This window comes from Podarcis vaucheri (assembly GCF_965113315.1).
Source record: "Podarcis vaucheri genome assembly, chromosome: 2".
In the NCBI taxonomy this organism is placed as follows: Eukaryota; Metazoa; Chordata; class Lepidosauria; order Squamata; family Lacertidae; genus Podarcis; species Podarcis vaucheri.
In genome coordinates, this window is record NC_138760.1 from 70,326,911 (window position 1) to 70,353,949 (window position 27,039).

General features: G+C 43.8%; 1 protein-coding gene across 2 annotated transcripts; it reads right to left on the reverse strand.

Annotated features, from left to right (window-relative positions):
• Positions 1-139: 139 nt before the first annotated feature.
• On the reverse strand, positions 140-27,032 carry GEMIN5 (gem nuclear organelle associated protein 5; the record flags this gene model as incomplete). Of its 2 annotated transcripts, none has more annotated exons than XM_082211731.1 (28): positions 140-547; positions 1,216-1,312; positions 1,860-2,373; positions 3,467-3,629; positions 4,646-4,903; positions 5,800-6,010; positions 7,772-7,891; positions 8,661-8,808; positions 9,083-9,220; positions 9,608-9,703; positions 10,155-10,283; positions 10,809-10,916; positions 11,466-11,693; positions 12,025-12,196; positions 13,100-13,239; positions 14,374-14,555; positions 14,860-14,933; positions 18,287-18,423; positions 19,214-19,296; positions 19,922-20,007; positions 20,349-20,561; positions 21,504-21,666; positions 21,910-22,042; positions 22,681-22,794; positions 22,954-23,105; positions 25,100-25,281; positions 25,798-25,952; positions 26,720-27,032. In XM_082211731.1, 28 exons carry the CDS (start codon positions 27,015-27,017, stop codon positions 344-346), a joined length of 4,698 nt encoding a protein of 1,565 aa, XP_082067857.1. In that variant the 3' UTR covers positions 140-343. The 2 variants fall into 2 exon arrangements, with proteins under 2 accessions (XP_082067857.1, XP_082067858.1); XM_082211732.1 differs by having other exon boundaries at positions 22,681-22,791; positions 26,720-27,017.
• Positions 27,033-27,039: the final 7 nt, after the last annotated feature.

Sequence of the window (27,039 nt, forward strand, 5' to 3'; positions counted from 1 at the left end):
ATGAGCGGTCAGCTGTGCTTTGTATCATCCATACTAGCATTTTTAAAAGGTGCCCTTGCAGGTCCCTTCGTGCAGTAGGCAGCATCCATCCTCAAATCTTTGCAAAATTTGCTTATGAAAGCAGTGATGAAAAAATAAATTTCATTTTTAGAACATATACTATTTATTGGTCAATTGTCGTGCACAGAAAGTTCATAGAAACTATGTACGTTAGAGAATGTACATTGGAGAATCCTTCCACAGAGTATTGCCTCAAAATAGAAAATAAGTTGACAGCACTAGAAAAAAAATGGATACTTCTGGTAGGTTGGGTTTTCTTTCTGCACATTATTTCAGAAAGCTCTCACGGACCAGCATGACTATGTAGAAGTATCTTGTTCATCCATTCTAGAATGAGACATATTTCGTCCTTACAAATGTGAGTTCCTTTGTATTTTCTAAGTAGTTCTAATGACTTCTCCTGTAATTCTGGAACTACTTCATGGTGCTGGACACTCATGTGAAGCACAACAAGACAGCACTCAAGTACGTCGGGGAAGGGAGAAACCTGGAAAAAAGAAAAAAAAATTTACACACTGGAAACTCCTATGTATAACTCCAAGCTGAGGTGATATAACGACATTGCCAGATTTAGTGCTATTCCAAAGAGCACATTTTAAAGCTACACTGTGCTGCTGCAGTAAGCAGCTTTTCAGCTGCATGGGTATCTTCAGTGATGACTGCTGCATGTTTCAGGTGAACATAACTCGCTTGCTCATAGGTTATCACACATGTATATTCTGGGGTCACATATTTTAGAATTCATTCACTTTTCCAACTTGAAGCTGTACAAGTCAGCTGTTTTGCCAACCAGTCATTGACATCATTGAAAGGGTAGCTTGAAACGAGTGCTATGCAGATTTTTAAACCAACTGATCTTGTAAAAAACAGGATTTTGCCCTCCAGCTGTTGCTGGACTACAACTCCCATTCTCCCTGGTGAAATTGAATCTTAACATCTGTAGGGCCACAGGTTAGCCACCTACTGCTACAACAAAACAAGCATCTTCAAACATATCTTCAAGGAGACCCAAATCTCTTGATTTCCTTCTGTCAAGTTATAACAATAATAATTTATTATTTATACCCTGCCCATCTGGCTGAGTTTCCCACAAGCTTGTGCTATTAAGTAAAGCAGGGAAACAAGGATTTTGCTCCATGTTAAAGTCAGACTTACCTTTATACTATCTGGGAACTCTGCCAGTTTCTGATTTGCTTCTGTTAGTTGTTTTGTCAAATCCAGAAGAGAAACTGGTTCATTCACTTGTTCCTTACTGTAAAGAAGTTTTAAGAGATCACAATTTCAAAAATACAAAAAAGTTAAATATTCCCAACCTGCCACTCACTTTAACTTAGAAATTAAAGTGTGATTATAAGGCTTGATAACTTTGTGTCATTAAACATTATGAAACTGACTTCAATATAATAAATACCACTATAGAAGGAATGCAGCAACTTGTCTGAAGCAAAAAAATCAGATCAGTTTTTTGTGAAGTGTGTCAAAGGTTTCTCTTAGGGTTAGTGTATCAAATATTCACAGCCAAGGTCTCCCTGAAAAGCTCACACTGAGTGGAGAGACTATTAACACCTTTTCCATGTGTCATATCCAACTAAATCAATGCAAACATGGAACAACTTCTGCAAGTACAACAGAACTTCTCTCATCTGGTAATCCCAACCACACCGTCAGAAGGTCTGAGGGTTTGCTTGGGTTTTTTTTACAACTATCACACAACAGAAATTTATGAATTGGGGCCTAGTTCAATGGGATTCCACAGCCAGCTTTGAGCACTACCATCATCACTAAAATGCACCACTTACTTCTGACTCTGGCTTGCTGGGGATTCAGCTAAATCCTGGCTGTTGGTGGCACTTTGGTGGAGGTTGTTTTTCTGATGTTGGTTGATCATGTCCGCCAAAGTCTGCTGAATTCTAGAGATCTCTCTCTTTGTACTTTGGATTGCAGCATATTCTTCTGAAAGGAGCACACTACAGCCCCTCAGTTTTGCTTGTCTTTCCACTAAAAGGCTTGAGCTGGCTACTGAATCAGTCTCTGAGTGTGTGCAATTGTTATGTCCTCTTGAAAGCGGATCTTCAACTTCAGTTTCTTCAGGCAAAGAGACTCTTTCGATGTTACTCTGGCCAGGAGTAGACAGCTCAAAAGTGCAAGCCTCAGAGGTCAGCCCTGGTTGTTCCACGACATGCAAATCCACACGTTCCGGGTTCCACCAGAGATCGTATAGTTGCCCATAAGCTACAAATGCCTCCAGGCTTTTGCAGGCTGCCATACTTTGCAAATCTGTGCTGTCCAGCTTCTCTCTTAGATGAGCGCAACCTGTCAAAACATAATATATGCACAGTTGGAAAGGAACATGGGTTCACTTACCATACCTTCTAGGCTGGCACATTGAGGAAGGCATTCATGTGATGGGCTGCTTGCCCTGATTCACTCAGGAGGGACTACATGACAGGTGATTTAATGTAGAACTTCCTCCCCCTAGATACCCTCCAGTTTTTCATCTGTGACAACGCTACAACTTAGTAGTATCCAAAAGAAGTAAAACACAGAAGACATCCCCGTCACTAAGCAGAGGCCAGTTCCCTTTTGACTGGTGGAAATGAAATACACAAGAAGTGTCATTGGAAGTGGCCTTGTAGATGCCTCACTATGCCAGCCTAATCAGGGTCAGATACAGAGTGGAATGTTAGTTATTTTTTAAAACAATGCCTTGGTTTACACAACAGAACTTCTCTAGAACACTGCGCTGATTATCCATAATCTGCATACTGTATAGAACAAGGAGGACGTAAGCAGTCCTCTCCCTTTCAACAGTTCAGTACAACTGCTTTGTTAATCTATTAATTATATTTAATTCTCTGCTAAACTTACGGATTGTGGTGTACCAGGGCAAAAAGTCATGGGTTGTATCCAACTAAATCATTACGTGAGCATGATGAAAATTTCCTTCCCTCTCCTCCTTCATGTGCCCTTACAGGGGAAGTTCCGATGCCCCAACAGTAGATGTTCCGTGTATGCAATGATTGAGATGGATACAAACTCATGGTCCTAGCTTCTGATGCAACACAGCTATCCCTTTCTTGATTTGCTTATCAACGTGCATCAAAGCTGGAGGAACATGGTTGCATGCAGAGTACGGTTGCTTAACCCAAGAACCTTGGCATCCCATTACATGCAAATGCAGCCTCTGCTCAATATTGCTTAAGACAAATTGAACTATGCCCTTTTAATGAATAAAAGGGAAGCCAGAGGTGCCAATGATGGGACCCAAGAAAGCAAAATTCTTATAGGAAAGTTACCAGAATACCATCCTTGGATAGGAACTTTGTAAGTTGGGGGGCTCGAAGTCTTGATCTGTTCCAATGGATTTATATAAAAACTGACCTAAATGTGGGATGAGTTTTTATACCTGTAGGGAGGAGGAGGTTGCAGATTTCTTGCATAAGTCTGAAGTTTCCAGCATCGTAGCTACGGGTCACAGCTGCAAGAGTGGCTTTCACTGTCTCCTCCCAGGAAGCAGTCTGATGGCTCAGAATTGCCAGTGTGAGATCGTGGGAAATATGGAACAAAACCTAGAGAGAGAGGGGGGTGGGGTGGGAGGGACCGTGAAAACACAAAAGGTTTCTGAAGATCCGACATGGGGAACCTCTGGCCTATGGGCCAAATCAGGCCCACCAGAGGTCTTAATCTGGTTTCCGCAAGTTGGTTCCTCCCCCTGAGTGATAAGCATCTGCCCCAGACCCAGTGTCATGTGATGTCAGGTGTGGAACAGGCTCCAAAGGGACAAGAAGGAGCCTTAAAATATGCCCCCAGTTGCTCCTCATTTGGTGGCAACCTGGGAGCTCCAGAGTGTGGACTTTGACACTTTGGTTGACCGTGGGTCAGTCAATGTGGACCAAAAAAGGGTGGCCACCCCTGCTGTAGAAAGTGGCTTGATGCTTTTAGCTGTGGTGATCACAGGGGCTGTTTTTAAAAGCACCGTTTTTACAAAAAAATATGGTTTTGAAGCAGGAAATGAAGCTCTCTCTGTCTAGCTGTCTCTCCACCCCATGAACTATCACGCAAGCCTGTCCACAGGAGACAGTATGTGAAGGCTTGCACCATTAACTTAAGGGGCTGGCAACCAAAGAACCAGCCTGATATTCAGCAACATCCATGCCTGCCTACTCAGAAGCAAGTCCCACTTAATTCAACAGGATACTGAATGTCCAGTGGGACATCTAGTCCTTGGGAGATGAGAGTCTCTTCACTTGGCTCACTCCTTCAAGACGCCCCTGCCTAGCAAACAACGCCAAATGATGGAAAACACGCAAGTCAAGAAAACTGATGCAAGCTCTCTCTCAAAGCACACAATGCATACATCATGAAGCATAAAGTCGCCCTACCAGTACTTTTCCTAAATACAGAAGGAACAAAATGGATTGATTGAAATGGGGATTTACAGCACTATCTTCTTGACCCATTTTGGAAAAGCATGGCTAAGAACTATGCTTAATCCTGCACTGTACTCATGGCAGTGAGATCACCTTTCCTCACCCTTCTCTCCAATTCAGAGAGACCATACAGGCAGAGCCCACATGCAAATTACCTGCCTGGGATGACTATGGCTAGTAGCGGGAGGATACTCAATAGTTCGCAGCTGTTCAAGCAGGTTCTTGGACTGCTCAGCAGTATCGACACCAAATATGCTCTGCCACACATCCACCACCATTTCTGTGAAAGAGCAGCCTTGTTTCACTGTCCAGCTGTGGTAGCAAGGTAGGGATGGGCTTCGGTTTTCCACCAGATTCTTTTCAGCAAGGCACTTTTGGAGCAATTCGTTGACGCTGAACACCAGCCTTTGTCCCTGTAGATTAAAACCATAGTCAGGAGGAACAAGGCACCCAGGGACCGATTCATTTAAACAGAAAAGGAAAAGCAATCCAGAACGAACATTTCTCGTAAAACTTGATGCAATGTATTCAATGGGGTTATATGGCTGAAAGGTAGATGTCACATCACAAATACAAATGTCTCTTGGGCGAGTTAGGAATATTTTATCGGAAACTTAAATAATGAAGGTATTTCCTATTAGCAGAATTTTCCTATGGCAGGAACTGAAATTCTGATTTTACAACAATAAGGAAAAAATAAGACCACTGTATTGAATGAAGAGTACTTCTTAGTAAGTATGTATTTGGACTGTAGCTTAAGGATTTCTGTTTGGCTCTAGTTGTTTATATACACGTACAACAACTAAGCAGACCTGCATGAAGTGTCTAAAACTAATAAACACTTCAGAGGCAAGTGCTAATAGTTGTGAAAACAGTGTTTCTACTTGAAACAAGAAGTAGATTACCATGTTGAATGGTTGACTGTATTGTATAACTTGTCACATTTGAGATACTTCATCTCATAAGTTGTGTTATTGATAACTTTCCCACCAAAAATCAGGCTTTAACTCTATTTGTAGTCATGGATTCTGTTTTCAAGCAATTAAGATGGTAGACTTTAATAAGTTATTTGAATTACAAAGAGATATTATATTTAAACCAATTATTTTAAATGACACAATATACATTAAAAATTCAGACTTTTTGAAAAAGAAATCACTTTTTCACATTTACCCTGAGTAGGAATGATCACTTGGGCTTGCAAAGCTAACCAGTATCTCCCTCTGAACAAAAATGCACAGGACTGAACAGGTGATACAACTCCAGAGTCATCCATGGTGCAACAGTAAAAGGAGTAACACACACTGACCAACAAACTCTCATGCTGCTGGAGGACATCTTGTGCCCCAACCCAATTCTTGGAAGACAGAAGTTCTTGGGCGCATTTGAAGGAGAACATCGTTGACAGATCTTTCTCTCCAGCTATCAGAGACAGCTCAGCAGCAGCTTTAAGGGAGGTGGTATCGGCCTTTTTAGCCAGCACTTTGGCTGCATCATAGGGAGAGGCAGCTCCCAGGTAACTGAAAGGGAACCATCAACAAAAGAAACTCTTATTTCACCAGCAGACACTTCGTTTCAAGACAACTTAACCACCCAAGTCAAAAGTTAAGTCTAATCTAGTGCAAAGAATCAATGCTTTCGAATTATGATGCTGGAGGAGACTCTTGAGAGTCCCATGGACTGCAAGAAGATCAAACCTATCCATTCTTAAGGAAATCAGCCCTGAGTGCTCACTGGAAGGACAGATCCTGAAGCTGAGGCTCCAGTACTTTGGCCACCTCATGAGAAGAGAAGACTCCCTGGAAAAGACCCTGATGTTGGGAAAGATGGAGGGCACAAGGAGAAGGGGACGACAGAGGACGAGATGGTTGGACAGTGTTCTCAAAGCTACCAGCATGAGTTTGACCAAACTGCGGGAGGCAGTGGAAGACAGGAGGGCCTGGCGTGCTCTGGTCCATGGGGTCATGAAGAGTCGGACATGACTAAACAACAAGTGCAAAGGCGCTGTGGTTCAACTGCTGACTGGAGTAGAATATCAATGCCATGTTAAAACACTGCTGAAAGAACTGGACTCGCTACCAAGCTAAGTTCAGCATGCTGGTTGCAAAGTGCTACAGCAGCTTTAGAATGCCTAAATGAATGTCTCTCCCTTTAGACACGCAACCAATCTCTGTACGCTGCAGTGAACTGGACCCAGTGTGGCAGCACCCATCCTCTGCAATACCCAGCAAGTTCCCTCTCTTATTATCTTTACAGCACTTGATGAAGACCTTCCTCTTCCAGAAAGGTTTATAACTGGAGATTCTTATCCCAGTCTACATCTGTACCAAATCTGAAACTGTTTTTATTTTTAAAACATATGGGAAGCAATTCACAAATGAAAAAAAATCATTTTCACTTTCTTGAAGTACCTGATTTTATATCAAGGCTGGTTCAGGGGGTACATATGTGAATCAAGCTGGTTGAACAAACAAACAACGTCTGGCACCACCAGTGCAACATCCTGCTAAGACCCAGGTTCGTTTATGGCATGAAAGGGGCAAATCTTTATCTCCCTTGACCTTGATGGGCCAACTATTGACAGGTGAGCAGGACTACACACCTATCAAAAGTTGGCCCGCACAGGGTGGGGGGAGATACTCCTCAAGCCCATCACTGATACATGGGGAATTCATTCCTGTTTTATGCAGCATTTCCTGGTGGGAACTGGCTTGCATGACCCAACTGAGCAGGACTGATGTCCCTGCACAAAAGAAGCAATCAAAATAGAGGTATGTGTTTTAGTGCTCTTTGCTGAAACTTTGGGGCAATCCACACATTCCTAGAGGGAACGGAGCAGGATTCAACTCCTTATGCATCAGATCCATTCTGCTGTCTGCGGCTGGCATTTCTACCTTGCATATGATGTCAGGTGCAGGTGGCTGGAATTTTGGAAAAATGACCTTGTGGACCCAGTACGTCAGGCAACCTGCAGGTTCCTCACCCCTGCCTAAGAAGCAGCTGAAGGGAAGTGATTCAATATTCACCATGGCCATTACTGCACATCACATTGAGCATGGCAAAGATCAGGTTGAAGCGAACAGCATTGAGCTGGCTGTCACATTCCAAAATCTGTGGATCACAGTTCTACAGTACTCTGCACCAATTAAATGATTGTGCCCTCTAGCATCTCATGTTGGAAGGAAGGCTCTCCAAAACAACCAAATTATTTAGGAGATCCTGGCTCTTAGGTTCAAAACAGCTCTCATTTAAAGTAAGAAAAGTGTTGCTTGCACCAATACCATTTGGCTGCCATGGAATAATGGCCGTCCTTCTCCAGCACTGCTGCCCAGCTGGTGTACAAATCCTTCAGAACGGGATCTTCAGGACGCAACCTAGCCTTGGCAACTGCAGTGGCTTCCCTGGAGGAAATGAGAAAACCATTTAGATACACCACACTAATGCACAGGAAAAACGAGCATGCTTCCGTTTACTTCAAAAGGAAGTTGATCCTAACAATGATCATGAATTGATTCTACTTCATTCAGATGCCAAGGCATTCACTAAACCAGCAACAGTCTAACTTGAATGACTTGTAGCACTGTTGCATTATCTGTGAACTTTACAGGCTCACATACACATGCACAGCAGTAGAGAAATCACACGATTGCTGAAAAGTTGGCAAGTCTTTCATGTATGTGTGAATTACTGTCACTGGAAGGATTTTATCTGCGTAGTAACAGGCATATATGACCTATCTATGACCATTCATCTGCAATGGTTCATGTACAAGCGAGTAATCACTTGATCTTTGGGGGCTTGAACACATGTGTGAATTGGGCCAGGTTCTTTACCAGGTGGGATAGAATACAGTGTTATTTAAAATGAGAAAAGTAACTACATTAGCTCCTTACGCAGCTCTAACACAACCGTTTATTACACCCTTGTGCTAAACTTGATATCCATCTTTGGCCACTGCCACTTAAAAGGCTGCCAGCTATGGATTTATCTGGCAATACATTTTCCTTCGTTACATATCCAGAAATGCAACTGAAGGAATGGATCTGAGTGTTCACTATTCCCAGGACTTTTAATATCTAGGATTTAATGTATTTTAGTTTTTAAGCGGCCATGGGTGTGTGTGTGTGTGTTCTACATTGTAACCCATCAAAACAACAGGAGTATAGTAACCTGAAAAGGTTGTGTGATTTCAGCAGCTCCACAGCCTCATACACTTTATGAATGGAGAGGAGATGGGACGCGGCTTTAACGTACTGCTCTTGAAAAGAGAGCTGCTTTGCGAAGGCTTCTACAGTCCATGCCCAGGTCTGATAGCCAGCTGAAACAGTGACAGCAAAATTATAATACAACAATGAAGTGAACACATAGAAGAAAGGACTTCCTACAAGAACGGAAAAACATTCTTGTCTTGTAGTGTAAAGATAACACAGGATTCTTAACTGTGGGGGAGGAAACCACTTTAGAATTATTCTGTTCTCCGGAGTCCAGCCACTAAGCCCTCAGAGTAGCCTGGTTTTGCTGTGTCTGGATTAAGCCTGCTTGGTAGAAAAGTAGCAGGTGCTTCTTTCAGGGTGAGGGATATCAAAACATACCCATTGGCGAAATGGCCACCAGCTGGTCTGTCAGCTCTCCCCTTTCTGCAGCGGACTGAAGAGCACTTTTCAGATCTCCTTTCCACAGCATGAGCTGCTGAAATAATTCCGGGTGTCCATTCTCCAAGTGGCTTTTTCCTGTGGGAAACAAAACGTGTTCCCTGGTTAGCGCCACAGAAGGAGAACGGAAAAATACGTACAGCAAAACAACAATAAAATATTCAAGTCACCACTGGAACACAATGTCTATACCAGCTTTCTACTATGAGCTCTTCAGTTTAATGGTGAAATTTTGAGACCATGCTGCCACCTCAGCCCCTTAAACACCCACCCCATCCTTATTTTCTGTAGTTGGAATGAATATTAGGCAATTTGTCATACAAGCGTACAAGAGAATGTAGAGGAGCCACTTATTTCAAGGTTAAAGCTTGATGGATTCACTAGGTACTAAACAGCCACACAAATATCACCCCCCCCCAAAAAAAAAGAAGGTGGGGAAACTTGAGTTAGGATTCAAGGACTAACCTTCTGCTTCTATCATTCTGTACAGGGCAGGTCTGTCTGTGAATAGCCCCAAATGGATAGGATCCTTTGAACAAGAGGATATATCTTCATTCTGAGCTATAAGAAATAAAACAAAATCACCTTCTGTTTCACATATACGTTTATGTTCCTCATGACAGGGTAAAATATTTTGAGTAGTTTTACAGTTTTCGATTACTTATAAAGCACTATTAATATACAAAGAACTCAGTGAAGTTTGCGGCCCGGCCTAAAACCATAATTACTTTAAGAACTCCCCCCCCCCGCCCAAGAACAGATTCCAGATGACCACTCAGATTGAGGCTCTCCCATACACACATTCTTCTTATGTTCAGTTTGATGTCCTTTTGTTCGCAAGTAGATTTTCTGCTTAATCTCTGGAATGGCAATTTACTGTTTCATATGTATTCATCTATTAAAGACACCCTGGCCTACTCTGCATATTTTCAACCCGTGTTATTTAACAGTACAGACATTTCAGCTGAGCACAGTCAAGCGTAGCCATCATTACTGAATTTGCTGCCCATACCTTTGGAGTGCAAGAAAGCTGCTAGTCTCATACAGTCCTGGTGCAGGTCTTCTTTTGACCTATGGTCCATAGATGTGCTGAGAGGTAGGATGGAGCGAGGCTTTTTCCTCTTCATAGAAGAATCTGATCCTGAGAAGAGAGTTGCCATAATATTGTTCTAGGCTACAAGTGGGAATCTCTAGCCCAGTGTTCCCCAACCTTGGCCTCCAGCTGTTTTTGGACTACAACTCCCATCATCCCTAGCTAGCAAGACCAGTGGTCAGGGATGATGGGAATTGTAGTTCAAAAACAGCTGGAGGCCAAGGTTGGGGAACACTGCTCTAGCCACAGGCTTCAAGAAATTCATTTCCAAAACACACTGGACAGGATTTATGGGCACAGGATGCTGACATATTCACTGAATGGGAATAACTAACCTCAGGTTTGCCTACCATAAAGTACCATTATTTGAGAGCTAAAGTAGCCTTCCCTAACCTAGTGCTCACCAGGTATTTTGGACTCCTATAAGCCCCAAGCAGCATGGCTGATGGTCAGGTGCGCTAAACCACAATTAGTAATAAAAGCAAATGTATTTCCTTTTTAAAGCAAAGAAGGCTTAACATGTCCCCATCCTATGTAGCCCCCCTAGATTTCTCCTACAGGATGCATACCTACCTGGTTTAAACTGATCCTTCCTCACAAGCGGGGTCTTGTGGATCACAGGTGGTTTTGGAATATCGGTCACACAGGCAAGCGGTGAGCACACTGGAGAATCCTTATGAACTACAGTGAATAACAAAACTACATTTGCATAATGTCTAGCATAAAAATGGCCAACTTTATACATGCTATGGAAACAGAAACTCAAAATAAATAAATAAAAGCTGGGCAAAATAGAACTAATGTTCACATGCTTCTTATTTCCTATGAAATATTTCATGGCCTCTGGCTTTCAACGCTGGTTGAAAAACAGGTAAAGTGTAAGAGAGCTGAGAAGTGTAGGCCAACTTCCAGTTCAGTTTAGTTTACCTCAAAGATAACACCGTCTGATTTCAGAGCTACAGAAACTAAGAGCCCAGAGATCCTACTTGTGCCAGATGTCAAGGGTTCATCCTACTTTGTTTTCGGTATTCAAATTTCAAATAAAATGAATGAAGATGACAACCATTCTCATAACCACTTAAAAGGTAATCTCCGCTCTTTGAACTACTATGAGAATGATTATATCCACAGTTCCATTTGCAGACCGGAGAGGGACCTTCTGTTCTTTAAACAAGATCTGGGGAATCTTTGGACAGATGGTGTAAGAAAACGTACAAACGAAGTAGTTACCTTCCATGGAAATCCTCTCAACTGTATCCTGCTCCTGTTGCTCCTTTTCTCCCTCTTGGTCTGACAGGCCATTCTCCTCTAAGAAAGACTCTTTTGCGTTCTCACCACCATTCACCCAGTCACTTACATCCGATATTGAAGGCAGCTTTCCCAACGGCTTCTTCTTTTTCTTGGCTTTTGGTTTGAGCTGAGTGTTTCTCTTTTTCTCCAATTCAGTGTTCTTCTTACCTACAAAATAACAGAAACGTCCTGAAAATAAAAGCTGTGTGCGTTCAAAATGCGCTTAGGAGAATAGCCACACACCCTCACTCAAGGAGCGTGCTCCAGATGAATTGCACTGATGAGTTGTGCTCACCATCATTCTTTGGAGCTCTGTCTATGCTGCCAGGTGAGCTCTCATCTTCATCACACTTCATGAGGCCTCAATTCCTGCTGACTTAGGAACACTCACCAGGGCTACGTTTGAGAAACACTGAACTAAATGCAGAAGCAAATGCATCTACTTCCCCTCACCCCCTTCCTAGTCCCCCTGGTGTCAACATATCAGCAATCTACTGACCTTGGGGAGGGCGGCTGTGCTCTTGCTTTGTAGCTACCCATTTATGAACACAGAAGTCATCTGCTCCAGTATAAATGGAGTCCGCTTCCACAGGTGACCACTGCACACAAAGCAGCCGGCCCCGGTGTCCCCTGTAGTTGTGCAAAGGCTCTTCCTTCAGAACATTCCAAACCTGTAAACATAACCTCGCATTAAGAAAAGCAGTCAAAACTTTTCCTGTTTTCAGTAAGAAGGCTAATGCAACTGGGTCACCTCAGAGGAGGAGCATCTGAGTCTCCAGACCCCTCCACTTTGGAGTACAGCAAGCAGCACTTCCAACAGAGTCTGTGCAAAGATTGCCTACTATCTGTATAGACATTCTCTTTACCCACATCCCATTTTTCTCAATTCGGCATTTTTTGCTCATGGCATATTTGTACAAGGTCAGTTTCCTCTCTTTGTGTGTGTACCCCCCCCAAAAAAAGTACACTTCCTGTATTCTATATTTACACATACACCAAAGTACAGTGGTACCTCGGGTTAAATACTTAATTCATTCATAACCTGAAGCACCACTTTAGCTAATGGGGCCTCCTGAGGCCACCGCGCTGCCGGAGCACGATTTCTGTCCTCATCCTGAAGCAAAGTTCTTAACCTGAAGCACTATTTCTGGGTTAGCGGAGTCTGTAACCTGAAGCGTATGTAACCTGAAGCATATGTAACCTGAGGTACCACTGTACACTTAGGAAGAAACTTATGTTGTTTTTTCTTATTACTTATGTTTTGCAAGAAAGACAAAATACAAGAATGCACCCGTCTATAAAAGTGCTGATTTCACCTACAAAATATCCTAAAGCAGGACCCTTTCATGGCAGCTGCCTCCATTTATTTACACAAGTGCCTCCTTAACACCTAACAAAGCACACACATATTGCGTACTCTGTACAAAATGTAGCAAAAGAAGCCACTATTCAAGATACAACTCTCCCTGATTAAAAAGAAGAGCAAAATAGGCATCCCTAAATCCCCTATCTATTTAATTAGCGGCGGCAGAGGGAAGAACTGTACAAAAATCACAACCCTTTCACAATCATACCTGGGCAGTGCCATCATAGCAAGCAGATACGAGCCGCCCGTCATGATGTGGGCTCCAAGACAAGCTAGTAATCTTAGCTGTGTGCCCCGCCAAAGTACGGAAAGGTTCAGTTATTGTCACAGGTCTCTCTGGAGAGTTTTCTAAAGACAAAATACATGGTGTTGGAAGCAGCTGGACAAATGTTCCTAAACACATGTCAGAGAATAAAAAGTGCTTCTAAAGGTGCCAATGTTATTTGGTCAGAGACCCTCGGCAGCGCAAGCACAAGGGAACAGTAGCCCATGTCCACACTCTAGAAATCTTCTGTCACAATGGCTAATGCCATACACACCAATGTGCTGTTAAGTAATGTGTTCCCAAGGATAGTTTTCTTGCACAGTTCTCTCAAGACAGCAACAATATTAATGCTTGAATTTCTGAAGAGTTTGACTTCAGTGGATTTAACACAACAATACTGGGGGGGGGGGAATGCAACCATCACAACGTAAGGGAAACAAAGCGTACTGTCAAAGCCAGGCATAGGCAAACTCGGCCCTCCAGATGTTCTGGGACTACAACTTCAAGCATCCCTAGCTAACAGGACCAATGGTCAGGGATGATGGGAGTTGTAGTCTCAAAACATCTGGAAGGCCAAGTTTGCCTATTCCTGGTCAAAGCTAATGGTGACTCAATAACAATATACTCCTTGCATCCTATTTGCTCAGCAAATTTGAATCTACCAAGATTAATGGTTTCATCTGAGCAGGTATTACCAGTCCAGGATCACAATTTTGGTTGGGCATAACATAATTTCTGTCAAATCTCTGACTGCACAATCAGCTCCTGAACATGCTAGTTCTGTGTTACTGTCATCATTTCAGTTCTCCGTTACCCCATTAGTTCCAGTGCCCCCCCCCAACCCAAGACAACATGCTAACATTAAGGCTAATTTTATCATATAGTTTACAGCTTTTTCAGAAATCTCCCATGAATGCCAAACTTCACTGAGAAAATAGTTTCACAGGAACAGAGGTTTTTGCTGTACCACACACAAAAAACGAGGTTTCCAGACTTAGCTGCTGTTATCTCTTGACACTTCCATAAAAGCAGATCTGTGCAATGACCCACATACACACAGAGCATTGCTCAAACAAACGGAGAAGAAAGAATCCTTTAGTGTTTGAAGCCACGAAGGAACCAACACTGCCCAGGAAGAGGAGAAATAGCAGCACCGCCAGTTTGCTGTCTGAACAGAGTGATTGATGGCAGGTTCTAAAAGCATGAGCAAGAGTTACCTATGACACTCTTGATATTGTGTACATAAATGACAGCATTGTTTGAGCCAGAAGCTATCATGTAACTCAGTTCTGGCTGTGCCCCATGATCGTGATGCCAGCGAATAGCATTGATGAGCTTGTGGTGCTGCTGGATGGTGCACAAGAGTTTCAAATCAGGAGCCCGAAGTATTTCAATAGAACTGCAATATTAAAAATAAAGGAGGGGGAGAAAGGAAGAGATGATCAATTAACAAATTGAATAATGTGGCAAACAAAAATGTTTGCCACCTGCCTTCCCAAAACAATATATGCAACGCCTTAGGCTAGCAAAAAAATAAATAAAAATTAAACAGCTTAGTACGTCCAAGTAAGCCACTTCTATTTTTGTCATGTTTAAAATTAAGTTAGATTTGGAAGGTTGTTAAGTACACCCTGTGCTGACCTTAAATCCACAATGCCTACTGCATATATAGAGTTAGCATGAACTTAAATGTTAGTACATACCCATCTTCATTACCAATAGCCAAGATGCTGCCATCTGGTTTCCAGCTGATCTCTGTGTGTGCTGGTAGTTTGTGCTAAAATGAAATAGACAAAGTAGAGAGCTACCTCAATAGTCCCGACACTCTTTTTATATAACCAGCAAAAAAATAAAATACACGAGAACTGATTACTATTATTATTTGAATTCATATACCGCCCTATACGGTATAAGTCTCAGGGCGGTTCAAATAATAAAAGCAATGTATGAAACCACAAAATACACAATCAAAATGAAAACAACAACCCATTAACACCCCCCAAACAAAAACCACACCCCACATCTTGAAAGGGCATAGGATGTCAATCAAATCAACCAAAGGTCTGGTTAAAAAGGAACATTTTTGCCTGGCATCTAAAGGTGGATAATGAAGGTGCCAGGTGAACTTCCCTGGGGACAGCATTCCACAGACGGGGAGCCACTGCAGAGAAGGCCCGTTCTCGTGTTGCCACCCTCCTGACCTCTCAAGGAGGAGACACACAAAGAAGTGGCCTCAGAAGATGATCTCAGGGACCAGGTTAAGTTCATATGGAAAGAGGCGGTCCGTGAGGCACTGCGGTCCTGAGCCATTTAAGGCTTAATTGGTCAAAGCCAGTACTTTGAATTGGGCCCGGAAACTAATTGGTAGCCAGTGCAATCGGACCAGGATCGGTGTAATATGCTCAAACCATCTTGCTCTGGTGAGCAACCTGGCGCTGAATTCTGCAGTAGCTGAAGTTTCCAAACCGTCTTCAGAGGCAGCCCTACGTATAATACATTGCAGTATTATAACCTTGAAGTTACCAGAGCATAGACAACATTAGTTAGGCTATCCCTGTCCAGATAAGGGCGTAGCTGGGCTACCAACCGAAGCTGATGGAAGGCACTCTGGGCCACTAAGGCCACCTGAGCCTCGAGCGACAGCAAAGAATCCAGGAGGACCCCCAAACTACGAACCTGCTCCCTCAGAGGAATAATAATAATAATAATTTATTATTTATACCCCGCCCATCTGGCTGGGCCTCCCCAGCCACTCTGGGCGGCTTCCATAAAAACCCAAGGAAGTGTAACCCCATCAAGAGCAGGTGATCTCCCACCTATCTGGTCTAGAGAACCACCCACTAACAGTGCCTCAGCTTTATCTGGATTGAGTATCAGTTTGTTGGCTCTCATCCAGTCCATTACTGAGACAAGACACTAGTCCAGCACTTCCACTGCCTCACCTGAAGATGTAAAGGAAAAATGGAGCCGAGTGTCATCAGCATACTGCTGACAACGTACTCTAAACCTCCAGATAACCCCACCCAGTGGTTTCATGTAGATGTTAAACAATGTGGGGGATAGGATTGAGCCCTGCAGAACCCCACATTGGAGGTTCCACGGGGCTGAAAAGCTGGAAACGACCATCCAAGTAGGAATGGAACCACCACAAAGCGCTGCCACCCACCCCTAGTTCGGACTGTCGCTCCAGAAGGATACCATGGGTCGATGGTAAGAGCTGCTAAGAGGTTGAGAAGAACAGGGCCATGTTTCCCTCGTCTCTCTCTCTCAACAGAGGTCATTATACAGGGCGACCAAAGCAGTTTCTGTGCCAAAACCAGGCCTAAACCCCGATTGAAATGGATCCAGAAAATCAGTTTCTTCCAAAATTGCCTGGGTTAAGAGGAGATAGGAGCACTTGCACATAGGAGATGGGAATCCATGAAATTCCTGCACCAATTTTCACAAGTGAACAATTTCAGTCAGCCAACATGCCAACATGGCCTGGCACAAGAAACACCAGCGAGGAAAAGCCATTTGTGGCCATATAACTACCGCCTCCCTACAATCTCCTGAAACCATTTGATTACGTTTTTCCATTTGTAGTTGGATTTCCAAGCCATACATCTTGCCGCAGATGTGTGAAACCTATAAAGCAACTGTAACTTCTCCCTGAATGTAGAATGCTATGACAAAAGTAAACAGGAAAATTCAGGACACACCATTGTCTGACAAGCCAAAAGGGGGGAACTCAAAACCTCTGTTCTACCCCTGTTCTCTGGCCTCTCATTCCTTGCCTTATTTCCTTAATTCGCCAGAACGGCGTTAAGGACATTTGCTCACGCCAAGAAGGAGGCGCACACTATAGCTTTGAAACCAAATTACGAGTGTTTATTGACTATGAAAAGCTTCAGGCTAGCACCAGCCAACACATGGCTGGCCCAGAATCCAAAGTCATGTCAATTGTTCACCCAGGCTTTCCTGTGCAAATAGGTTACAGAAGAGTAAGAACAATGGATGGCAGCCTCACCACAAGAGACGATGCAATGCCCCAACATGCAGAAAGAGAGCCCCAACAAGGGACAGATGTGCTGAGGTTTGGGGAGGTCTTTAAAACATCTGCTCAAGTTCATAATTGAAGGTCTGGAATTTCAAGTGTGCTAAATCTACAACAGATTTGCAATTGTGGGATGGATGGAAATCAGAGTAGCAGCCTGCAGCTTAAGAACTGGAAGTGTGAAATTCAGCCCCTTCGCCAGCAGCCTCTTACTTTGCTCTTGCAGTAATCCTCTCAGGGTTACTAAGTCATTGCGCTGTAGTGACAGCTGATGGCATTCTCCTCTCATTCACTCATCTGTCTATTTGTATGTAGCTTTCTTCCACAAGATTGTGCCCCAAATGGTCCACAATGTATCAAATAAATGACAAAAAAAAGTAGTACAGAAGACCAAAAAGATGTCTTCCAGAAAGTGTCCCTACAATTAACCTACACAGCTTTCACTTCAATTGTGGCTGCCTTCCTCCCAGCACCTCTTCTTTGATTTCATTCTTCATTGCTCAACAAGGAAGGAAAAGATGGTTCTCTTTCCTCAGAGCCCCATACACACTCATGGCGATGACACTGTGTGCACACTCCCTCCTCCATCAAACTTCCATTCCAGCTCTGGAATCTTAGGCCTAGCGATCCTTTGATCCTTTTACTCCCTTTCCTTCCCAATGCCTTCCTCCTAGTAGTCCACAATTCCCATTCCCCCTCATGCCTACGCTATTTCCCTGCTGTTCTAATTTAATCATGGTTTCACTTTTCTTCAGTTCCATGTTTCAAACCCCAAGCCTTTTCTTAGGTCTTTGCTTTTCAGATCACTTTGTTCCACCTCCTGAACTTGAGCATACTAAGTCTTCGGAGGCCCTGCCATTCCCTTGTCCTTCCTTCAGCCTCTTTGCCTCTGGACTCCCTCAGCTTCCCAACCCCCTGGAGGCTCTTCCTGGCCCACAGTTTTAATTCCAGCTGAACTGACAACTCTCTTTTCCTTCAGAAACTGTACTGCAAATTGTTCGGTTCCCTGAGCAGCAGCACACCTAACTCAGCCCATCAGTATCAAAGGCTGCACTGCCACGAGCACAACACAGAACACGTAAATTCTTACTCACTTTGACTGAATTAGTTACTTTGATTAGTTTGTTGATGTCATGGGCTTCATCACCAAGTTTCCAAGGATTGTGCTGAAAGACAATCCCCTCTCCTGCACAACTATACAAAGTTGCTGAAGGTCTGTCACCATCCCCTCCTGCAAGAGAGAAACAAAGAAATTAAACCGGTTAGTCTTTTTAAAAGCAGACACCTTGAATACAGCTGGCAGAAAGAAGTGTGCTGACCAGCTTAGCAAAACATATCGAACAGGATTCAACTAACTAAATCCTGCTAGCAAAACCCCATGCAATGATTAACATTAATGCAATAGGGCTCTTCTCCCCACGACAACAAAATCACTGAAGAATTAAGCCAGATGCACTACTGCCCCACCCGATACTTAACAGGCAATAGCAATTTCTTTGACTCACCATTCACACTGTGCGGCAACATTTTTAGACAGGGCACAATGAATACAAATTTCTTAAACGTCAGTTGTTTTTCTTTGTACACAGTAATGTTGGAGAATGCAGGGACAGGCGTACAGTTCATAGAATGTATCAGAAGTCATAGAACAAGGGACTCAAGGGTCATCTAGTCCAACCCCGCCATACAGGAATCTAAGCTAAAGCATCCACAACAGATGGCCATCCAACCTTTGCTTAAAAACCTCCAAGGAAGGAGAGTCCACCGCCTCTCGTGGGAGTCTGTTCCACTGTCTAACAGTTCTTCCTGTCAAAAAGTCGTCCCCCCCCCGAATGCTTAGTCGTAATCTCCTTTCTTGTAACTTGAATCCATTGCCTCAAGTCCTACCCTCCAGAGCAGGAGGAAACAAGTATTGTACTATGCTTTGATTCTTAACACTGGAGACTATAGACACCCCACTGTCTGCTAGTTAGCTTCTTAAAGGCTATTTCAGCGATCCTAGATGGATTCCCCAGACTCACCAAAGGACAACGGAAGGACGGGAGGTCCCCAGGCTAACGTGTACACCGTTTTCTTGTGGAAGGTGCTGGAGATCTGTGGGGGCCTAAAGGAGAATTTGGGTGTCATATTTAACAGAAAGCTCACCGAGCATGCATTATCTGGTGTAAAATGCAAAGCATAATTGAAAAAGATTGCAAACAGAAATAAAAGTGGTAAAATGGCTAAGCAAGTTAGGAAGCAAAAGTTAGAATGGCAGAACTTTTCAAGATACTTTTGCATTCCTCCACGGCAAATTTTAGGAGACTGTTGGTGCTCTGTTTTGCATATGCAATTTTTTGTGCCGAGTCTCTATTCAGAGAATAGTAAATCACTGTGAGCTTTCCAATGTCAGTTTTGCTCAGATTTTAACCTTATGAATTACTTTAAATGAAGTAAATCAGCTTAACAAAAAAGGTTTACATTTTATATTCAAAACAAATTCAAAGCTTTATTCAGAAAATTATGTTTACTGGAATATCTGTAAATATTTTTGGCATGACATTTCAGGAGTACACAGTTCCTTTCATTGCATTAGAATGTGAATTTTGTAGACTTCTATCATATCCACCTATAATCTCCTTAAAAAATACTCCCCCCCCCACCTTTATAACATTTCCTCAATTATTTTTTTTAGCTTGGTTATAATCTGCCGACTCACACAGATCAACAAAAGCCAAGTCATTTCTTACTTGTTGGAGTAGGTGTCATAGATGCCGACCTTCCCATCATCTGTTCCAAAAGCTAAACAGCCTTCTTTCTTTGGGTGCCAGGCCAACTGCAAACAGAAAGAGCCACAAGGCTTTCAACACTTTGTGGATGTCTGGGATTCATTTATATCTATACAAGGTGCTGCTTTCCACATTCGTCAGGTTATCAAAAGGCGAAAATTTTAATTGGAAAATCAATCATTTTAAATCAGATTTGCCATTTTAGAGAATGTATTTATTTTTACTATTACAAATCGGCCAGGTATTGGACTCTGCTACTCTAGGTGCTTCCATACATTCCTGGTACAGCAAGCATTAGTCGTACCCCCATTTAGGTTGCTACCAATATCAATCTCGGAATCAGAAGAACTTTTTAAAAAAACAGAGAAGCATCAAAGCACACACTTACAGCTGTGACCTTGGATTTAATGCCCTGCCAAAAGGTTTTCACATCATAGTGATTGTTGATAGACGTGGTGTTCCACACCCGAAGCATGCCGTCCCCAACTCCTACAGCAAGGCAGCCTGTATCCACGGGGGAAAAGGCCAAACAGTACACAAAACCCCCAAGAGAAGGCAACGTCCAGCAGCAATTTAAAGTTGCCAGGTCCCAGCACTTCACCTAAAGAGAGAGATTGGGGGGGGGGGAGTTAAAGGTTTGGGGGGGAATTAACAAAACATTTCTCCAGAAGCATGCCGTTTACAAAAGGGGAGCAGTGCTGATAAGCAGATATCTGCTCCAAAGATGACTAAGTGGTCCTATATGGAATTTTAAGAACTTGCAGACCAAAATCATTTCCACAAAATACAAGACAGGGTGAAAAAATGCCAGGCTGGGTTTGATTGTTTCCCGGCTGAAAACTTAAAAGATTACAGGACTTTCAATCACTTTTCGCTTCTATAAAATTGACATTATCAAGGAAACTAATTCTCAGAAGACGGAAAACAATCTCCAAAACCACAGGTAACACAAAAGACAGACAGTTGTTTGCACTGATAGCTGAGCTGTTAACTGAAGGCTGAAAAAGGCAAAGACCAGAGCAAATCATGGGAGGTCCAGAGACAATGTTAATGAGACAATAAAGCTGGAAAGTGAGTCAAGGTGAATTATGGGAACAGTTAACCCTGAAATGCCCTTGACAGACACCATATTAATTCATTCATCACCCTCCCCTTCCGGAGTTATTTACAGTGGTACCTCGGGTTACATACGCTTCAGGTTACATACGCTTGAGGTTACAGACTCCGAAGTAGTACCTCGGGTTAAGAACTTTGCTTCAGGATGAGAACAGAAATCGTGCGGCGGCAGCACGGCAGGCCCCATTAGCCAAAGTGGTGCTTCAGGTTAAGAACAGTTTCAGGTTAAGAACGGACCTCCGGAACAAATTAAGTACGTAACCAGAGGTACCACTGTAATTATTTTGGAGAGATGTTGTGTGCTTTTGCATAATGCTAGAATACGTGCTTGCTAGGAACAGATTCATGGCTACTGACAGCAACTTAGCAGGGTAACCCTGCAAAACAATAAAACTCTGGAATATTTTAAAAGACTTTTGGTTCTTACATCCCTGTCCATTGAAATGGAGAGAAGTAGCTGCCTAGCCTCTACTTGCAGGGAACACAAATTGAACGCTATTCTGGAGTGGTTTTGTCCTTCGGATGAAGCTCCCAGAAGTTCCCATTTCCGCTTCCCATGTTGAGTCAAATCCCACTGCAGCAGCTCACCTCTGTGAAGAAAAGAACAGCAAGACATGCCAAAAAAACACTAGACATGGTAATGGTATTATACACGAAATCCTTCCATTAAGAATGGGAAAGACTCCACACATCACATTCTATATATGACTCAGGCTGCCGAGAAAGGAGGAAGTCTCCAGAAATGGGGAGGCTACAGAATGCCAAGGAATTATTCCCAAATCCCATGCTTGCATTGAGTTTTCTATTACTGTTGCACTGCATTTAGTACTCACCCAAAGCAGCTGGATAAGATGTGTGTGGGCTGACTTGGGGGCCAATGTAGTGTTAACCAGAGGCGTTCTTTCACAGGTGTTTCAACACCTCCACCTCTTCTTTTCAAAAAAGGCAATTTCAGAGTCATTACCACTGCAGAAACAGAAGGAATGGTTACAGCATGCTTACCCACAAGTGCTGCCAGGCTCCACTGATATCAGGACAAGGGAGAGAACAGCTCGAAACAACTATCTTCCAAAATGAAAAGCTGACTCCTCACATGTATTTGAAGTGCACTTATGAATAACCAGGAACTTTATGAACTGTTCTTGCCTCAGTTCTTAGAATCCAATCTAACTCCTGGCCCTTGATTTTCTGGAGTACAAGACACCAAAACTTAGGACTAGCTAGGCCAGACTTAGTAGGTTTCAATTTCTTGCACACTTAGAAGGAAGAAAATCCATAGAATGCTTATTTCTGACTGAACATGCAAAGGATTGCATTTTCGGTTTAAGAGTATCCTTCACTTCAACCAAGGAACTGCTCTGTCTTCATGTTTCACTCAGTCTTGGATGACAACAGTGCCAGAAATTACATGGCATCAGAAGAGGTTTTGTCATACTTGCTTAGGGAAGCAAAACATTGCACGTCAGGGGTGCTAAATGCAGTTACAACATGTCAGTACTATGCTGTGAACTGTCAAAATGGTAATGCACAAAGCAAGCAAACTGAGAAACACACACAAAGCATGCCTTGCCAAAGAAAAACTAATCAAATTTTTATACACTTACCTCTGCTTCTGGTGCAGCTCCACACACGGATAGTCTGATCTTTGCTTCCTGATGCCAAGTAATAGCCTTTTGTTACAGCTGCCTCTTCCGTCACACCTCCAACAGCAGTGTCTTCTTCCAAGAGTACCATGAAATCAAGTTAAACAGTACCACTTTATTTTTGAATGAAAGATCTTCTACATAGTCTTCAGGCGCTCTTAGAGCACCCGATACATACAGGGTGATGATCACAAGAACAAACACTATCCCTTTGCCCCATGTACAGGAACATACCTTGGAAGTCATCTTGTCGACCACATATACCTTCCTCCCCAAGCTCAGGGCACCAAGCCAGAGAGTGTATTTCATCATCATGACCTCTCAGTCGATGAACAACCTCTCCCTTTCTGCTGATGTCAATCACAACCACTATTCCATCTTTATAGCTTAAAAGAAAGGACATACGTTAGGGGAGGGATGCCTGAATTCTCAAGCTACCAATAGTGCTTTACCGAGTTAAGTCAGTACAAAATGCAACCCATAAATATTTTGTGCAGTCTACTGTCCCTCCTCCACACGCACATTCCTCCTCTCCCATTATACAAGGAAAGAAAGAGCAACATATGTCTAGAACAGGGGTGGGGAACTGGATACAGCCAGTGGAATCTATACTTGATTTCCCCGCTGTTCATGGACAAAATACTGCCAGTCACCCAACATAATAATGATCCCAGGCAACTGACAGTTGTCAACATTCAAAGGAGATCACTGTAACCAGCAAGTGCCTTCAAAGTGGCTTGATGTACCCAAAGATCAGCCGATCAGCCATTACCCTTCAAAGTCCACTCAGAGGATACAGACAACTCTGTTGGTGGTGACCTGTTTAGCCTGGCAAAGGGGCATCACCACCCAATCCAAACCTCCTCCCACAGACTGGTGCAAAGACTTTGGAACCATTGGTACCCAATAAGGGAGGATGCAAATATAAAAATTTATAGAACATGAAGAATAGCTCATGAACAGTTCATGAAGAACTACAAACACACACTGCTGCCCAATTCATGAATGTTTACAGTACTTGCAACTTAAGTCCCATTGTGATTAACTGGATTTGCTACAAAGTGAAGTGTGAATGGGGTTGCTACCTTAAGTTTCCCTGGTCTGTCAGAATGCTAAAATCAACCATTAATTTAACAAAATTTATATACTGCTTGCCTGCAGTAAAAACTCCAAGTGGTTTACAAGAAAATTACTTTGAGTTATTTGGAGCAATGCTAACTATCCTGGCCCAGAAGAGGATGCTTGCCTTATGATGGAGTGAATAAAAATCTCTAGAAGTGTTATGTGACACAAAATCTGAACAAACCCTGGCATAATACAAAGACCAACTTGCAAAGTGGCATAGTTTTCTGCCATGTTTTTGCTTTTCATCTATATTGAGGAAAATGAGGTGAGAACTGTACCACCCTGTAGTTACCACTTAGTAAACTGGCAGGATGTATTAACTCTGAAAAGCTTCATTGTAGTTTACAGAATCCAAAAACAGGTGCAAAATATATAAGGATATCTAGAATGTGACATGTGAAAATTATTTACTCTCAAATCATTTTTTCTTTCTCTACCAATGCCCCCCCCACATGTGTTATAGGCATCTTATAAAAGCAAAAGTCATTGCAAAAAAAGGCAACCACAGATTCATGAATTAGGGAATGCCAAGAACAGAGCTGAGTCCTTAAGTTCAGGCACTGATGATCAAACTACCGTAGTTTCATCTACGTTCCCCTGGTGAAAACTGAGTGAAACACGTAATCACTCAAGTCAGTGAGAATTTCATTTATTCTGTATTCCTCTTTCTGCAGGGCCAAGTAAATAATCTAACAGCACAATTCTATATGTCTACTAAGAAGTAAGTGCCAATGAGTCAGCGGCGTAGCGTGAGTTGTCAGCACCCGGGGCAACGCAAGTAATTTGCGCCCCCTAACCCGGGGCAAGGCACGTAATTTGCGCCCCCCCCTAACCCCTAACCTGCGAGTTGCCGCTGGCGCTGCTGCCCAAATGACGCCGCTTGCCCGGAGGAGGAGGGGGGCAGAGAGGCGAGGAAAATGCAACAGCCCAGCAGCTGCAGCAGCACCGGCGGAGGCGGGGCTGTGAGGAGGGGCTGCCTGGCTCGTCCTCCGCGGCGCGCGCTGAGAGCCGCTGCCTGCCAGGCGCCTTCAGCCGGGCGCCGCGAGACATGCGGCTCTGCTACAGCCTGCGCCCGAGGCTCTTCGGCGACTCCGGAGGCAGCGAGCGCGCTCCCCAGATGTTGCGCCCGGTGCGGCCGGCACCCCTGGCACCCCCCACGCTACGCCACTGCAATGAGTTGCTCCTGGATAAACTAATAAGATTTTTTAATATAGAGCTGCACAGTAAATCATGTATGCAGCCTTAGTATACTTACCCAATGGCTACCAAATTCTCGTGGTGCAGAGAACAGGTGAGACAGAATATAGTTCTGGGCTCTGGGAAGAACTGCTGGCTGTCATTTCGATTATGCCAGTAGCAAATTACTATTCCCTTCTCATCACCAGACACAACCAAGTCTTTCATTTTCGGCGACCAGTGCACTGCAGAAATTGTATTCTTGGGGACGGGGGAGAGAATTGAGAAAGAAGATTAACATGGATGCTTTTTGGAAAGCTATATTGTATACACTGTTCTGTAGAGTAGACCAGTGTTTTTCAACCTTTTTTGGGCAAAGGCACACTTGTTTCATGAAAAAAATCACGAGGCACACCACCACTGTGTACGGAGAGGGAGATGTCAGAGCCCCGCTGCTCTCTATGGGGAATCGAATGAGAGCGGACCATCTGTCCGCTCTCATCCGATCCCATCCGATCTGATCCCCACCCAACGGATGGAAAATAGGGTGGACACAGTCCGGCGCCCGCCTAGTGGGCGAAAATTTGACTTTTAAAAAAATCTTTCGAATTTTTCAATTTTTCCCATGGCACACCAGGCAACATCTCGTGGCACACTAGTGTGCCGCGGAACAGTGGTTGAAAAACACTGGAGTAGACAACAGCAGCAGTTTCCCTGGAGAATGCCGCCGATTCTCCATTTGTCAAATGACAGTGGCACCGCAGTCAACTGCTTTACCTGATGCAACGCATGTTCAGTCATGACAGTCAATGTTTGTGTATCCCAGATTTTCACGGTTCCATCATCAGAGCTGCTGGCACAGAAGCTGTTCTGACCAGGATAGGAACAAAACGAGAAACCCGAAACTCTTTCGGTGTGGCCGACTAGCTCCCCTGTAATGAGAAAACATTATAGCTGTAAAATAAAGCAATGTTTGGTTTCAAGCATATTTTTTTTTTTTTTTGGGGGGGGGAAACAAAGCTTATTATTAACATAGGCCTATTGTCTACACACTTTAACATAACTTCCAAATTATGTTTAAAGCTTCTGAACTCTCTCTTCTCTCTTAATTTTTATTTAAAAAATATTTGTGAAAAGTTACAACCTATCTCCTGCTAAGGGAGGCACAATTATGCAAATGCTCTAGTACGGTTATTCTTAACCTTTTGGTTTCGGACTCCTAGAGAGTTCATGGACCACAACTTAGAAACCCTTGCTCTAGTAGCTATTCAATGAAGTCTTCTCATACAGTGCTTCTTACCCTTCCCCACATCGGTTTGACTAATTCTATATTCCATTCACTGTTAATCTCATTCTCGAATTGCCCCCCCCCTTTAAAAATCAAATTGCCCCCCAGTTGGGAAGGCTTTAGAGATTCAGGCAGGATCTTTCCCCCAGGGGCTGAACCAGAGACCTTCCACACTTGCAAAGGAAGGCGCATGCGGTCCTAAGTGTGCTTAGGGCTGCTGCACTGTAGAGAGACACCCGCTGGCGAGGGATCCCAAGTATCTGGTATACTGCCTCTGGACAAGGAGGCTCTACTTCAGCCGCTCCCCCAGAATTGAAAGCCCGCCCTGAGAACTCGGGCACGGAAGGAAAAGCCCGAAGTTTGAAGGGAGCCCCGCGCAGGATGCAGGCAGCGGAGGCGCCGGCTCCGTACCGTGGAAGGAGGGCGCGGAGGGGCGGATCTCCAGGAGCCACACGCTGTTGCGAGCCGCGAAGCCGAAGAGGCGCCCGTCCTGGGAGGTGTCGCTGCAGCGGCTGCAGTACCAGTTGGGCGAGGCCGTCAGCACCCGCTCGGCTGCCCCGGGGCGCCACGCCGCCGCCATCCTGTCTCCTCCTTCGCAGGCGGCTTCCCCCTCACGTTTTCTTTTTCGCTGCTCGCAGCCGCCGTCGCCCCGCGCCGCCGCAAAGCGCCGCCCAGCTGCGGCTCCTTCCTCGCGTGTGCCGCAAAGCATTTCGCGCCGAGCTACGGCGGCT